Raw genomic sequence first — 17155 nt, 5'->3', positions numbered from 1 at the left:
CAGCAGGTAATACATACTGTGAGATGGCACTCTGTAACCTTGAAAATGGCCGGTATGTGTCGCAGAGAACCAAAGCCATGAACTTGGATTCTTCGCTGGGACTTGTAGTTCCACACATCTGTTGGTAACATGAGCTAGATGCATGGGATAGTCCCAGAAAGTGATAGGCGGGACTGACCATCCACATACCTCCCACCCAGGTGTGTGTCTGGGAGAATATCATGTGTCTGGTTGCGATCACATGAGAATTACTAGGGCCTTGAAGGCCCTGGTGAGACTATGTGGGGAGTGTGGGAGGCCGTAAGAAGCCTCACAGCAGGGCAACACTGACCGGAGTCGGTGTATGAGGAGACTGCTAAACCTCCTGGGTGGAATAGATTTAGATTCCATGGTGTGAACCGGATCGGGCCAGTGAGTCAAGGTATGTGATGCCGGCACAGAGACCCTGTGTGTGTATGAAGCCTTGTGGATCCACTCCCTGTTGTAACCAACTGGGGATAGTGCCATGTTGCTGAAATATGTTTAAAGGAACTGTAACAGCAGCTTATGACAGGCTTGAATAAACCGCATGGACACTAAGTGATAAATGCTCTTGTGTGACTCAATCCCGCTACCTGACACATGGTCCCCCATATGCTTGAGGCCCAAGTCACCACAATACTTACCGCTAAGCTAGGAATGGACCACAGCCTCTAAAACCCTCTACCAAAAGGTGAGATCAGAGGAGGATGTAGATCTAGCCGGTAGTGCTAGTATAAAAAGGTAGAGTGTGAAGAAGGCCGCCTTACAAATGTGCTCGATGGAGACATCTGACTTTTCCGCCCAGGAGGTTGCCACAGTTCTTGTGCAATGAGCCTCCAGTCCTTCCGGGGATGACTTGCCTGCAGTCGTGTAAGGTCAACCAATGGCCTCAAATCCACCTAGCTAGAGTATATTTAGATGCCCTATGACCCTTTCCCTGAAAGGTGACAAAGACCTATCTAGTCCTCCCAAGACTCTGTGGCCTCAAGGTATTTTATCAGGCATCTCTGGACATTTAGGGTATGTAGCTTCACCTCCTGATTTCCAGGGCTACCGAGTACCGCTTCAGGAAGTTCCCCCTCCCAAGAACAGGAAACCAACTGATGTGTGGGAGTTACTGCCTTTTTATTGAGTAGATTTCCTGTCCTAGAAGGGTGGATCCACTCTTTGTAGTGCGGTCATTGGTGGTAGGAAAATGCTCAGTTCTGGAGCTGCCCATTCAACAGATAGCAGCCGCGTACTATACCTCCCATTCAAAATCAATAGGGAGCGGATGTGCAGTATTAGAAGACCGGGCAGCTCCAAAACTGAGCATTCCCAGCTGCTTACTACCACCACAGCGAACAGCTGACTGGAGAGGGTGTGGGGAGTCAAGACTGGCCGATCAGACATTGATGACCTATCCTAAGGATAGAGTATACTATGCAGAGGCGGTTTCTGCACCAAACTGTGCAATATCTTATAGCCGGGTTTCTAGGTCAGCTTCAGTCCTCCCTAATGGAAACAATGGTCATGGGTGCACGTAGACAGAGGAAAGAAGATCCAAGCCGATGTACAGGAAGCAGGAATCTACGGCAGACACCATCCAATTTTCCAAAGTGCTTTATTCCAATATGATATGCAGTTAAATGTAGCGGTGAGAGAGCCGGGTTGCAGGCCCCCTAATGGACGACGGCCTTTTCGCACGTCCTTGTGCTTCTATGGGTCCACTGGACCCGTATAAGCACAAGGACGTGCGAAACGGCCGTCGTCCATTAGGGTGCCTGCCCCCCGACTCTCTCCCCGCTACATTTAACTGCACATTATATTGGAATAAAGCACTTTGGAAAATTGGATGGTGTCTGCTGTAGATTCCTGCTTTCTGGACATATCCTAAGGATAGACCATCAATGTAAAAGTAGAGGACCTCTAACATAGGTGTAGGTCTCAAGACGAAAGACAAGAAGATCCGTGAAGACAGGTGTAGGTCTAAAGACAAGAAGATCTGTGAAGACAGGTGTAGGTCTAAAGACAAGAAGATCTGTGAAGACAGGTGTAGGTCTAAAGACAAGAAGATCCATGAAGACAGGTGTAGGTCTAAAGACAAGATCCATGAAGACAGGTGTAGGTCTAAAGACAAGAAGATCTGTGAAGACAGGTGTAGGTCTAAAGACAAGAAGATCTGTGAAGACAGGTGTAGGTCTAAAGACAAGAGGATTTGTGGAATATGCTCATGGATGAAGTTAATCGCACACAATCTAACTTTTCCTCCATAATTTTCCCAATCCAATCAATCTCATCACACATACACCAGGAAGGGCAGATCTTTATTAAAGTTTTTCCAACAGAGTATTTTCACAAAAATGATAGGAAGCTGGATGACTGGGCACAGTGCAGCTATATACAGCATTAACCATGAGACAAATTCATCTCACGCGAAAAAAATATAGGAGAAAAAAAAATAAAATACATTTACACAAACTGTACAGTTTAGGCAGGCAGGTGGGCTTTATAAAAGACAGGTGGAGAATCTACTGTGCAGTGGTCCACATTATTAAAAAGTCTGCATCTCTTTTCCTGCTTTTTCATTTGATACTTACCAAAATTTAGCAAGTATTTACATTTCACAAAAATTGAGGGGGAAAAAAGGGGTATTTAAAAAAAAAAAGTAAAAAAAAAAAAAATAAAATTAAGAAGTGTTCAGTTTCTGCTATCAACAGACCGAGATCTCGACCGAGACCTCTGCCGATCAACAGATGCTGGAGATTTTGATGGACTTCTAGAGGCAGCTTTTGGGGATTTTTCCTGGACAGGAGACCTACTCACAGATCTGGATTTGCTACGGTTACTGCGGGGGCTGCGAGGACTGCGGCTACGGCTACGAGAGCGGCTGTAGGACTTCCTGCTCCTGGAACGAGAGCGGCTGCGAGACCGGGATGAGCTTCTGCTGCGGGAACGAGAACGGCTTCTTGACCTGCTAAAGAAAAAAAAAGCAATTCAGGGTAAACCGCTGATCGTGTGAATTATTTCTGCACAGACCTTGTGCCGAGTTATAGATCACTAGAGTTGAGCGAGCACCTAACTATTCCTACTCGCCATACTCATAACGAGAACTGTCTAATACTCGCGCATTCATTCTGAATAGCGCGTGCAATGCAAATCAATGGGGAAAAACTCGCTAAGTAATGAGTAACCCGAACGCTGTACTACTTGTGCAAGTAGCATAGTGTGGAATTCGGGTTACTCGTTACTTTGCAAGTTTTTCCCATTGACTTGTATTGCACATGCTAGTCGGAATGAATACGCGAGTATTAGACAGTACTCGTTATGAGTATAGCGAGTGTGAATAGTTAGCTACTCACTCAACTCTTAACTATCGGCAATCTGCGCTTTGAAACAACTGCCTAGTTCTTTTTTGGGGTGCTCAGCCACCCAAAAAGACCAGACTGTCTAGCAAAAGTCAGGACTGATCTCCGCAGCCTCACTTAAGGCTCATTCAGATGTCTTTTTGCATACAAGTGCCATGTGGTTTTTTTTAGATGACACGTTTACATATAGTAAATGGGTCCTTGCCCATTTCTGGGATTTTTCGCCAATAAAGTGACGGCTGATATTAATCTGAGTGACCAATCAAGATCAGAGAGGCAAGTCTATGGGTCTGAGAATAAGGGTGGCTTGACAGGCTACGATATCAGTACCGATATCGCTAGCATGCGACCAGCCCCCATCTTTTGTGTTAAACGGGCATATCGCTGCCCATCGCGCACCTGCGTCACACATACTTACCTGCATAGCGACATCGATGTGATCGGCGTACCGCCTCCTTTCTAAAGGGGCGGTCCGTTCTGCGTCACAGCAACGTCACTAAGCGGCCGCCCAATGAAAGCGAGGGGCGGAGATGAGCAGGACGAACATCCCGCATTTGTGGCCGGCGGCAGGTAAGGAGATGTTCCTCGTTCCTACGGGGGTCACACACAGAGATGTGTGCTGCCGCAGGAACAAGGAACAACGACGGCAAAGCGATAGTATCGATAATTGGGAGCGACCCCCCATGTCAACGAGGAGCGATTTTGGACGTTTTTGCAACGATCCAAAAATCGCTCCTTGGGAGTTACACACTACAAGATCGCTACAACGGCCGGATGTGCGTCACAAAATCAGTGACCCCAACGAGATCGCTGAAGCAAAATTGTAGCGTGTAAAGCCCGCTTAAGTAAATAATGGACAGCACTCAGACTATCAGAGTGTGGTCAATTTCCACAGACTTAAGGCCCAGTCACACACACACACACACAATGACTTACCAGCGATCCCGACAACGATATGACCTGATAAGGATCGCTAATAAGTCGCTGGTGAGATGTCACACAGTCAGACCTTACCAATGGCGCAGTAACGATGAGCAACAACATTGCTAGGAAGCACAAATGACGCTTCCAAGCGATACTGTGCGCCACAGGCAGCGATTTGCCCGTGATGCACAAACGACAGGGGGCGGGTGCTTTCGCTAGCAATGTCGCTGCGTGTAAAGCAGCCTTCAGGGTTACTTCTGATCACTTTTGTTAATTAATTTTACTAAATATCACTTTATTAAATAAAAGGGGCTCGTGATATTTAAACAGTAATGTGAAAATTACCAAAAATGATCCACTAACCTGTGCCTTTTGTTTCCTTCAATCAGCTTGATTTTCCTTCCATTTATTTCCTTGCCTGACAATTTTTCAATAGCATTTTTTAGGTCGCTGTACGATGCGAACTCAACAACCCTGTAGATAAAAATAAAATAAAAAAATAAATAAATAAAGTCTGAGTCCACCGGCCTTCACAAGAAAAGGAGTGTCAGACCACCCCCGAGTGCCCCCCTCGCTTACCCTTCATTAAGTTTGGGTCTGTGTGCATCCGCAAAGGTAACTTCACCAGCTTGTCTCATGAAGTCCTTCAGGTCCTAATGCAAGATTATCAGATTTATTAGTACGGTGGCAAAAGAAAAACGGCGCAAAAAATAAAACACTGAAAAAAAAAAATAAAATTTTTTGACAGTGTTAGATCGGGAAAGCTGACATTGTACTTTTACCACTCTGGAGATTAAGAATAGCAAAAACTACAATAGGGCACAAAATAAAGAAGTTCTTTGGAAGTAAGAAAAAAAAAATATATATATAAAAAAATAAATAAGACTAAGCTTAAAAAAGTGGAAAAGGTGTTAAATTTACAAAAACATACTAAAAATTAGTATTTAACAAGCCATTTATTTCGTGCCCATGATGTCATTAAAAATATAGGTTACTTTACCTTTAATAATTAATCCCTAGGCTAGTCAACCAGCAAACTGCAATAAGCGACTGGAGGAACCGTCACGACACAAGCCCGACTGGCTCTTCACACCCACTTGAGGGCTAACCAATTGATGGAAGCTTTAATATCGTATGGCCCTCCCTATATGAAGACTATGGACGATGGCCATCATCATTTTCTATTCTTGTAGCGTTTACCATGGACTTTATTGCGACCAGGATTCCACCGACCACCTAATTGCGTATCTTTTCAACTTTGCGACCACGACCTCATATTCGGAATCTTTACAGGCAGAACCATCTCTCAACATAAGGACCCGATTTCGTTAACTCTCAGAGGGAAGGGTCGCTGCAACCTGGCACTTTTAAGGTAGTGCTCCGGTATGTCTAGACCGGCAACGGATCTAGGAAGCCAACAAGCACTGTAGGGTCTCACTCGAAAAATTTCAACCCGGCCCAACCAAAAGTGACCAAACACAGAGCGATAACCAACAGGCGCTCCTCGTCACAAGGCCAACGAGACACAGATAGGCTGGCAAATAAAGGGTTTAATATTTGGTTAAAATTAGGTTAAACAATATAAAAATATATATAATATATAAATATATCTATAAATATATAAAAATAACAAACACCCAAACCCCCATTATAGAAACAAAATTTAACAAAGTATACAAATGCCGTAACGTGCCTCTAAGAAGAGAACACCGGCAAACAGCTACGTGCCCCGTGTAATACAAGTCCACAAACCTGCCAGCTGACGCGGGACGATAGGTTTTCCACAATTAGACGATTTTCAGTCCTGATTGGTGGATTACTGAAGGAAAAAAAAATAGATAAATTTAAAAAAAAAAGTAATATATATTATATTATATATTACTTTTTTTTATTTATTATATATAATAAATAATATATAATAAATTATATATAATAAATAATAAATTATATATAAAATATATAATAAATAATATATATATAAAAATAAATTAAACTAGATTTTAAAGTGCACCAATCACCAGGCTTTTCCTATATAACCTAAAGCCAGTGCTATACTGGCACCATCATGCCGATTTTATACATACCTTTGATGTCAGCTAAGATGTATAGTTTGTGAAATGAGCAGTTTTTTGAATGATAGCAGCTGATAGCTGGGGTGGGTATACGTTATTTAGGCTTACTATAGAATCATTTTACTAAGTGACTAGAAGGACCTGTGCTGATGTCATACCAATGTGACCAGAAGGCGCGGGCCCTCAGCCAACATAGCTGATACCAGGAAGCAGTATTCTGTTGGCTGAGGCCCCGCCTCTTTTGGTCACATGGGTATGGCATCAGCACAGGTCCTTCTAGTCACTTAGTAAAACAATTCTATAATAAAATTAGCATAAGTAACGAGGGAGGATTGAATCACTATGAATACCCACCCCTAGGAATACCCACCCCAGCTGCTGCCACTCAAAAAGCTGCTCATTTTACAAACTTTCTTGCTTGTGTTTCAAAACCTATACATCCTTACTTACAATTAAAGGTATGTATAGAATCAGCCTGATATCACCAGTATACCACTGGCTTTAGGTTATATAGGAAAATCCTGGTGATCGGTGCGCTTTCACCTCATTTGCTTCAGGCTATGTGCCCACAGAACAATGTACCCGCGGATATTTCCGCAGGTTTACCGCAGCTGCTGCCCGGAATCTCCATTGCTGCTGGATTCGAGCATTTTTGTATCGGTAAACCTGCGGGACAAGTGCAAAAATACTTGCGGAATTCCCGCCATGTATCTCCATAGTGGGTGAGCGGGAATTCCACAGATATTTCCGCATGAATAATTGACATGCAGTTACGTGTGGCTGCGGGAAATCCACAGCATATTCCGCAGCCGCACACACCGCAGCATTGATATAGCACTCCCCAAATCCCATAGGATAACGTAGGGAGTGTCTGTACATGCTAAAACCTGTGGATTTATCTAGAAAATCCAGATAAATCCACAGGTTTTCCGCAAAAAGAAGGGAATTTTGTTACTTACCGTAAATTCCTTTTCTTCTAGCTCTTATTGGGAGACCCAGACGATTGGGGTATAGCTACTGCCCTCTGGAGGCCACACAAAGCACTACATTAAAAGTGCAAGGCCCCTCCCCCTCTGGCTATACCCCCCCGTGGTATCACGGGTACTCCAGTTTTAGTGCCAAAGCAAGAAGGAGGAAGCCAACAACTGGTTTAAACAAATTAACTCCGAGTAACATCGGAGAACTGAAAAACCGTTCAACATGAACAACATGTGTACCCGCAAACAGCAAAAAACAATCCCGAAGGACAACAGGGCGGGTGCTGGGTCTCCCAATAAGAGCTAGAAGAAAAGGAATTTACGGTAAGTAACAAAATTCCCTTCTTCTTCGGCGCTCTATTGGGAGACCCAGACGATTGGGACGTCCAAAAGCTGTCCCTGGGTGGGTAAAGAAATACCGCATGTTAGAGCTGCAAAACAGCCCCCCCCTACGGGGATGTCACTGCCGCCTGCAGGACTCTTCTACCTAAGCTGGCATCCGCCGAAGCATAGGTATGCACCTGATAATGCTTGGTGAAAGTGTGCAGACTCGACCAGGTAGCTGCCTGACACACCTGTTGAGCCGAAGCCTGGTGCCGTAATGCCCAGGACGCACCCACGGCTCTGGTTGAGTGGGCTTTTAGCCCTGAAGGAACCGGAAGCCCAGCAGAACGGTAGGCCTCTATAATTGGTTCTTTGATCCATCGAGCCAAGGTGGCTTTAGAAGCCTGCAACCCCTTGCGCGGACCGGCGACAAGGACAAAAAGTGCATCGGAACGGCGCATGGGCGCCGTGCGGGAAATGTAGATCCTGAGTGCTCTCACCAGATCTAGCAAACGCAAGTCCTTTTCATACCGGTGAACCGGATGAGGACAAAAGGAAGGCAAGGATATATCCTGATTAAGATGAAACGAGGATACGACCTTAGGGAGAAACTCCGGAATGGGGCGCAGCACTACCTTGTCCTGGTGGAACACCAAGAAGGGAGCCTTGGATGACAGAGCTGCCAGCTCAGACACTCGCCGAAGCGATGTGATCGCAACAAGAAACGCCACTTTCTGTGACAGGCGAGAAAAAGAAACTTCTTTGAGAGGCTCGAAAGGCGGTTTCTGGAGAGCCACTAGTACTCTGTTCAGATCCCATGGATCCAACGGCCGCTTGTACGGGGGCACAATATGACAGACCCCCTGCAGGAACGTGCGCACCTTAGGAAGACGTGCTAGACGCTTCTGAAAAAACACGGATAGTGCCGAGACTTGCCCTTTAAGGGAGCTGAGCGACAAGCCCTTTTCCAACCCTGATTGCAGGAAAGACAGAAAAGTGGGCAATGCAAATGGCCAAGGGGATACTCTCTGTGCAGAGCACCAGGATAAGAAAATCTTCCACGTTCTGTGGTAGATCTTAGCAGAAGTTAACTTCCTAGCTTGTCTCATTGTGGCTACCACTCCCTGTGATAAGCCTGTTGACGATAGGATCCAGGACTCAATGGCCACACAGTCAGGTTCAGGGCCGCAGAATTCTGATGGAAAAACGGCCCTTGAGACAGCAGGTCTGGACGGTCTGGAAGTGACCACGGTCGGCCGACCGTGAGATGCCACAGATCCGGATACCACGATCTCCTCGGCCAGTCTGGGGCGACGAGTATGATGCAGCTGCAATCGGATCTGATCTTGCGTAGTACTCTGGGCAAGAGTGCCAGAGGCGGGAATACATATGGGAGGCGGAACTGCGACCAATCTTGCACCAAGGCGTCTGCCGCCAGAGCTCTTTGATCGCGCGACCGCGCCATGAATGCCGGGACCTTGTTGTTGTGCCGAGACGCCATTAGGTCGACGTCCGGCACCCCCCAGCGGCGACAGATTTCCTGAAACACGTCCGGGTGAAGGGACCATTCCCCTGCGTCCATACCCTGGCGACTGAGGAAGTCTGCTTCCCAGTTTTCTACGCCTGGGATGTGAACCGCGGAGATGGTGGATGCTGTGTCCTCCACCCAATTCAGAATGCGCCGGACTTCCTGAAAGGCTTGCCGGCTGCGCGTCCCTCCTTGGTGGTTGATGTATGCCACCGCTGTGGAGTTGTCCGACTGGATTCGGATCTGCTTTCCTTCCAGCCACTGTTGAAAGGCTAGTAGGGCAAGATACACTGCCCTGATTTCCAGAACATTGATCTGAAGGGTGGACTCTTGCGGAGTCCACGTCCCCTGAGCCCTGTGGTGTAGAAACACTGCTCCCCACCCCGACAGACTCGCATCTGTCGTGACCACCGTCTAGGTAAGGGATCACCGAGTGTCCCTGAGAGTGCAAGACTGCTACCACCGCCGCCATGACCTTGGTGAAGACCCGGGGGGCTGTCGCCAGACCGAATGGCAGAGCTGCGAACTGAAGATGGTCGTCTCCTATCACAAAACGTAGAAAACGTTGATGTTCTGTAGCAATTGGCACGTGGAGATAAGCATCTTTGATGTCTATTGAGGCAAGGAAGTCTCCTTGAGACATTGAGGCAATGACAGAACGGAGGGTTTCCATCCGGAACCGTCTGGCGTGCACATGTTTGTTGAGCAGTTTTAGGTCCAGAACAGGACGGAACGAGCCGTCCTTTTTTGGCACCACAAAGAGATTGGAGTAAAACCCTCTCCCTTGTTCCTGAGACGGTACAGGAACCACTACTCCTTCCGCTCTTAGGGAGTCCACCGCCTGCCGCAGGACATCTACACGGTCTGGATGTGGGGAGGTTCTGAAGAACCGAGCTGGAGGACGAGAACTGAACTCGATTCTGTACCCGCGCGACAAAATGTCTGTCACCCACCGGTCTTTGACCTGTGACATCCAAGTGTCGTAAAAGCGGGAGAGCCTGCCCCCGACCGGAGATGCGGAGGGAGGGGACTGGAAGTCATGAGGTAGCCGCTTTGGAAGCGGTTCCTCCATTTGCTTTCTTGGGGCGTGAATGAGCCCGCCAGGAATCTGAGTTTCTTTGCGTCCTCTGAGTCCCTTTGGACGAGGAGAATTGTGTTTTGCCCGAACCTCGAAAGGACTGAAACTTCTGCTGCCACTTTCTCTGCTGAGGTTTGCTTGATCTGGGCTGGGGTAAAGAGGAGTCTTTACCCTTGGACTGTTTAATGATGTCAGCCAATGGCTCGCCAAACAGTCTATCTCTAGATAAAGGCAAGCTGGTTAAACATTTTTTGGAACCAGCATCTGCTTTCCAGTCCTTTAACCACAAGGCTCTGCGCAAAACTACCGAATTGGCAGACGCCATTGAGGTGCGGCTGGTAGATTCTAGGACCGCATTGATAGCGTAAGACGCAAACGCGGACATCTGCGAGGTAAGGGACGCCACTTGCGGCACCGCTGGATGTAAGATAGCATCCACTTTTGCTAAACCAGCTGAAATAGCTTGGAGTGCCCATACGGCTGCGAATGCTGGAGCAAACGACGCGCCGATAGCTTCATAGACAGATTTTAACCAAAGGTCCATCTGTCTGTCATTGGCATCCTTAAGTGAAGCGCCATCCTCCACTGCAACTATGGATCTAGCTGCAAGCTTGGAAATCGGGGGGTCCACTTTTGGACACTGGGTCCAGCGCTTGACCACATCAGGGGGGAAAGGATAACGTGTATCCTTAGAACGTTTAGAGAAACGCTTTTCTGGATGAGCGTCGTGTTTCTGGATTGATTCTCTGAAGTCAGAGTGATCCAACAGAGCACTCAATTTACGCTTGGGATAGAGGAAACGAAATTTCTCCTGCTCTGCCGCTGCCTCTTCTGCTGAAGGGGCTGGGGGAGAAATATCTAACAGCCTATTGATGGCTGAGATAAGATCGTTTACCATGGCGTCCCCATCCGGGGTATCCAGATTGAGAGGGGTTCCAGGATTAGACTCCTGATCACTCTCTTCAGACACATCACAGAGAGACTGATTGCGCTGAGACCCTGAGCAGTGTGATGACGTTGAGGGTCTTTCCCAGCGAGCCCGCTTGGGGTGGCTGGGGCAATCATCTGAGTCATTATACTCATCCTGAGAAGCCGGGGACCCCCTTGCAGTCTGGATTAAATCCAACTGCGGAGGATTAGAGGACATAGACCTCGCCGTGTCCATAGACTGAGCCCCAGGCATGGATTGCAAAGTTTCCAGGATTTTTGCCATAGTCACAGACATATTAACCGCAAAAACTGCAAAGTCTGTCCTCGACACCGGGGCAGGACTTACAGGCGTCTCAGCCTGGGTCACTATCTCTCCTGACTCCGGCTGGCGAAGCAGCACCGGATCTGAGCATTGCACACAATGGGGGTCCTTGGAGCCTGCTGGTAGAGCAGCCCCACATGCAGCACACGCAGTGCACACAGCCCTAGCCTTGGCAGCTTTGCGTCTTGTGGATGACATGTTGCTGCCTCCTCAGAGCGATCTGGGTATACAGCCAGGAAGCGACCTCACAGTGCAAGAAATCAATAAATATCTATGTCCAGTGACACAATACACTAACATACACTGAGGCACTAGAGGGGCCAGCTGAAAAGCCGCTTACCGCCCGCTTAAGAGCGGGTGTGTGGTCTTCCAAAGCCCCTCAGTCTAGGTCTCCCAGAGCCTTGCGTCCTTCCTCCAGCCAGACATGCATGTAATGGCTGCCGGCGTCCTGAGAGAAGAAGGGGGGCGGGCCCTGGGCGTTCCTGACCAAGAGCGGGAAGCCTGCTTCCCTCTGTGCCTAGTGAGAGGGCTGGAGCATGTAAATCAGGCTCCAGCCCTCCTCGCTGCCGTGAAACAGCGTCTCTCCCCTACCCTGATTGACAGGGTGGGGGCGGGAACGATCGGAGCTGCCGGCGTCCTAGGCCCAAAAGCCGGGGACTAGAGTTATAAACGCCGCCGCCGTAAAAGCGCGGTCGGCGTATCCTCGGCGCACCACAAGTCACAGCAGCGCCGCCCGGTCCAGTGAGGGTCGGCGCTGCGTTCCCAGAACACAAAGTCCCCCAGATAACTGTAGGAACACCAGCTCAGTGTACAGTCCCCGGCGCACTACAACACCCAGCCAGCCCGGAGTGTGTCTGTGCCTGCCGGGGACACAGAGTACCTGTATGATGCAGGGCCCGGTCCCTGATGGTACTCCTGCTCCGTATCCATCAGGTTCTAATGGGTCTGTGGATGGAGCCCGGCGTCAGAGCTTTGAGGCCGGCAGGATCCCATTTCCACAGAGCCCCCAAGGGGATGTGGAAGGAAAACAGCATGTCAGGCTCCAGCCCTGTACCAGCAATAGGTACCTCAACCTTACAACACCATCCAGGGGTGAGAAGGGAGCATGCTGGGGACACTATATGTGTCCTCTTTTCTTCCATCCGAACTAGTCAGCAGCTACTGCTGACTAAAATCTGTGGAGCTATGCATGGAATGTCTGACCTCCTTCGCACACAAAGCTAAAACTGGAGTACCCGTGATACCACGGGGGGGTATAGCCAGAGGGGGAGGGGCCTTGCACTTTTAATGTAGTGCTTTGTGTGGCCTCCAGAGGGCAGTAGCTATACCCCAATCGTCTGGGTCTCCCAATAGAGCGCTGAAGAAAAATTCCGTGGGTACGTTGTCCTGTGGGCACATAACCATAGTCATCGATTTTTTTTTTTTTTTCAACCATCAGTGAGAACAACTTACCTTCTATCATTACGTGGACGACGACTACTAAAACGGTCAGAGTATCTCCCCCGTCCCATTCCTCTGCCGCCACCGCCGCCACCACCACCTCTGGAACGCAGGCGCGCATGCTCAATCGTAACCCTGAAACAAAAAGTTTAAAGTACATTCATATCTCACATGATTTAAAAGGACAAAACGACACCCAACTTTGCATGGGTGTATTAAGTTTACCCATTTGTTTGTAGTCAAAAATTACATTTGCTACCGATATGTCTTAGGTTTGTTTTTGAGTAGAGAATAAATCAACAATGGTAGGGTCTAGAGGCCGCAACCGGATGTAAAACATTCTAAAGTTCCCAAGTTACTTTGAACCAATTGCCCCAAAATTTGGAGTGTGTCGTTTGACTGTAAATTATTAGAGGGAGTTTGTTTTTTTTTTTTAACATATCCCAAGATTAAAAATTTTTCAGAGTGCCTGATTTATCTATACACCAACTTTAGGAAAGGTTGGTCTGGTCACTTGGCCAAAAAAAAAAAAAAAAAAAATCAATATTTGCTTGTATTCCGGGTTATTTTGGCAATGACCTCACATTCTGTTGTAAAAAGTGTGCACCCATAGGCGCCTGTAAGCAGAGCCCCGCGCATCCATAGGCGCCTGTAAGCAGAGGCCCGCGCACCCATAGGCGCCTGTAAGCAGAGCCCCGCGCACCCATAGGCGCCTGTGCGTATAATACACACAGCAAAGAGCCACAAACAATACATTTATTACTTCCATATTCTACCCTAATAGATTAAAATTAGTGCCCTTAACAGCAGGGAAGTTTTAACTAATAGAAAAATATTTTTCTTATTTTCTGTAACCTAAAAACGTAGGGTGCTTCTTATGGAAAGGAGCGTTCTAGTGCGAAAAATACGGTACATGTCCGTTTGCAGGTTTTTTTGTGAATATGTGATAGGTTTTGGGCAGATTGTCATTTAGCTGTGCATAAACAGACAACAAATGGATATATATATATATATATATATATATATATATATATGTATATATATATATATATATATATATGCATGCTATATACACACACACACATATATATACACACACACACACACATATATACACACATACATACACACAGACAAACACATATATATATATATACACACACACATATATATACACACACACATGCATATATACACACATACATACACACACACACACAGACAAACATACATATATATATATACACACACATATATATATACACATACATACATGCACATACATACATATACACTTACCTTTCACTACACAGTTCCTTCCCATCGAGTTCATACACGGCATCATCTGCATCTCTTGGATCTTCAAACTCCTACAAATAGACAAATACATACAATCTAAACTACACAATAGTGCAAAAAAAAAACCCTCCACCATAAAATGTCTTGCAATGTGCCCCTAATCTACTGCCAGGCCACCGTGTAAGGAGGCTGCCCATTACTTTATATATTCTGCCCATTTACGGAGATCACTAAATTGAAATTTATTTAGAAATACCTTGCTTTATCACAGTTTTGGCACTGAGCGGAGCAGTCACTGTAGGTTAGTACTGATAGTGACCTTCGGCTGCTGCAGCCACTGGGATCTGGTGATGTTAATTTCCGGACTCTGGAAGTTTACATGACATCAGCCTATTTTGCAGACATTCACCTGATTGACTTTACTGTGGGCGCGGCGAGGTATGTGTAGTGTGTGCTATCTAAGGCTACGTTCACATATCAGTTATTTCCCATCAGGCACAATCCGGAAAAAAAAACAAAAAACGGATAAACCGGATCTGGCGCCGTTTTATCCCCATTTTTAGGGCTGGATTGTGCCTGATTGCCTTGCGTTGCATCCGGCTTTTGACGGATCCGGCGTACTTAATGCGGCGGCCGGATGGAATGTCTCATTGAACGTTTTTTTTTGTCTCTGAAAAAACCCGTATCGCGCAATATGGCATGATTTACCTTGAAATCCTATGGACGTCGGATTCGGCGCGATGTGGCAAATAATGGATGCAGCCGCCAGACCCGTTTTTTTTTTTTAAACTGAGCATGCTCCAATTTATTGAAAAAAAAACAAAAAAAACGGATCCAGCAAAAAAAAAAAAAAGGATGAAACGGATGCTAAAGACGGATGTGCCAGATCCGTTTGACGAATCACGCATACTGGATCCATAAAAAAAAATCAGGCGCATCAGTTTTTGCATATTCTGCACCGAATCCGTTGCATCAGGCACACGTCGGATTGTTCTTGATGCCAAAAAACTGATGTGTGAACGTAGCCTAAGATATTGTTTTCCTACATACGTGTTTGGGTGGTGTTTTAATAATTAATAATAATAATAATAATAATTTTATTATTATTATTATTATTTGGGTGGTGTTTTCAGGTGCCTCTATCCTAAAAGGGATTGTCCAGATCCATAGGACAGGGTGATCGGAGGGATCCAATAACCCACCCTCACACTGATCACTTCCCGCCGCAATGCTGGGTGTCCAATCCTCAATCTGACGACTACCACCTATTAAACAACTCCTTTAAGATCCGCATGCACTTAAAGTAGCAGGCATCAATATTCATCTGCTCCGAAAACCCCTTTAAAAAAAAATAAATAAAAATGGCTTACCACAAATCCGAAGCCTCGTTTCAAGTCAATGTCTCTGATCCTCCCATATCCTTTGAAAAACCTTTCCACGTCCTTCTCTCTGGCAGCTGGATTCAGGCGCCCGATGAAGACTCGGCAACCGCTCATGATTGACTGTAGGTTGTAGCAAAAACCAAAACTGGAAGAAAAAAAAAAAAAAAAAGCTTGATTACAGCTCTGAGGGCAACTACAGTACAAAAGTCCGCCACTAGAGGGCGATCAAGAAGCGCCATAGAGCTCAGTGGAGCTGCTCCACCCTCCTCCCCATGTGCCAAATTGCCCTGTAGGACAGAAAGCCCCCCTCCCTCTGCAGAAAGGGGCATTATATGCGGGGATTAAGGCAGTACGACCCCCCAATATACTAATATATCCCAGAATCCCCCTCTCTGAGCCATTACAGGGGTACGGAATACAAATGAGCCCTGATCACTCACAATATGCATCACTGCAATCATAAATGACCGTATCTGCAGACAATGCAGATATGAAAGCTGAAATAACGCTTTGTTCAGACCGTGCGGCGCTCACAGACGAGGGGATGCCTCTTTAGGACACGGGCGTTGTGCTACAAGCTTTCCAAGATGGCGCCTGCAGCCGGGCCAGGAGGCGGGACATGGCCGCACTCGTGCAATACAACACACAGCTCTATGATAAAGGCCCCCACTATATACAGCGGGAGCGCGCCTCTGGGACGGAAAGACCCCCACTATATATACAGCAGGAGCGCGCCTCTGGGACGGCAAGGCCTCCACTATATACAGCAGGAGCGCGCCTCTGGGACGGAAAGGCCCCCCACTATATACAGCGGGAGCGCGCCTCTGGGACGGAAAGGCCTCCACTATATACAGCGGGAGCGCGCCTCTGGGACGGAAAGGCCCCCACTATATACAGCAGGAGCGCGCCTCTGGGACGGCCAGCAAAAAAAAAAAAAATCATGAAAATGAATAATTCACTGCTAAAATACTAATGCAGACAGTGACCCGTACAGTAAAATACCTGCGGCTAAAATAATACAAAATACACCGCGTTACATCTGCCCCATCCCATGTACAGACCTCACAGCACGGCAGCAAACCCGGGAATGACGCAGCGCGCGCTCTGCAGCCGAACAGTATGTACAGGGCGCGGGGCGGGGCTATGTACAATAGAGGGGGCGTGGTTTACATCACGTGAACGCTCTGCCATCAGACGGGGAGGATGAAGGGCATAGAAAGCAAAAAAAACAGATCCCGCCTCCTTCTCTTCACAAAATGGCGGCTGCCGGGGGCGTGGTCTGAGAATGCCGCCTGCTGATTGGCTTACAGCCTTTGGCAATGTTAGGGCTGCCGCTGCTGCAGTGACGTGACGGTTTTATAAAATGGAGGGCGAGGAAAGAAAAAAAAAAAAGTCCCGTGTCATTTTAGTGCAGCTCCGTGTGAAGGATGGAGGGAAGGGGCTGACGTTACCGTGTATAATGGCGTCAAGTGATGTAATAAAATCGATAATAAACACTGCTTTCGTATTAT

At 47.1% G+C, this 17155-nt stretch overlaps 2 protein-coding genes across 2 annotated transcripts in view; one reads left to right on the top strand and one right to left on the bottom strand.

Annotated features, from left to right (window-relative positions):
• SLC10A1 (solute carrier family 10 member 1) overlaps nt 1-2276 on the top strand; it is a 54112-nt gene extending 51836 nt beyond the window's left edge. The window contains exon 6 of the mRNA XM_075329696.1: nt 1939-2276. Within this exon, the coding sequence (XP_075185811.1) occupies nt 1939-2276 (338 nt within the window). The remainder of the gene's footprint in view (nt 1-1938) is intronic.
• Nucleotides 2277-2308: 32 nt separating this feature from the next.
• On the bottom strand, nt 2309-16801 carry SRSF5 (serine and arginine rich splicing factor 5). Its single transcript, XM_075330750.1, has 8 exons — nt 16706-16801; nt 15633-15789; nt 14263-14333; nt 12976-13098; nt 6045-6111; nt 4872-4945; nt 4656-4766; nt 2309-2977 (listed from the first exon to the last, which is right to left on the bottom strand). The coding sequence occupies exons 2-8, from the start codon at nt 15756-15758 to the stop codon at nt 2701-2703; spliced, it is 849 nt and encodes a 282-aa protein (XP_075186865.1). The 5' UTR covers nt 15759-15789; nt 16706-16801; the 3' UTR covers nt 2309-2700.
• Between the last annotated feature and the right edge of the window lie 354 nt (nt 16802-17155).

The sequence above is a fragment of the Anomaloglossus baeobatrachus genome, chromosome 12 (assembly GCF_048569485.1).
Source record: "Anomaloglossus baeobatrachus isolate aAnoBae1 chromosome 12, aAnoBae1.hap1, whole genome shotgun sequence".
NCBI classification, from domain to species: Eukaryota; Metazoa; Chordata; class Amphibia; order Anura; family Aromobatidae; genus Anomaloglossus; species Anomaloglossus baeobatrachus.
Note: the sequence above shows the minus strand (reverse complement) of the source record. Positions and strands in the feature narration are given on the sequence as shown.

Coding starts and splice junctions, on each gene's coding strand:
- SRSF5 (XM_075330750.1), bottom strand. CDS start 15,758: ATGAGCGGTTGCCGAGTCTTCATCGGGCGCCTGAATCCAGCTGCCAGA. Junction 13,099..14,262: donor AAGGAACTGTGTAGTGAAAG/GTAAGTGTATAT, acceptor TTTTTGTTTCAG/GGTTACGATTGAGCATGCGC. Junction 4,767..4,871: donor AGACCCAAACTTAATGAAGG/GTAAGCGAGGGG, acceptor TTTTATCTACAG/GGTTGTTGAGTTCGCATCGT.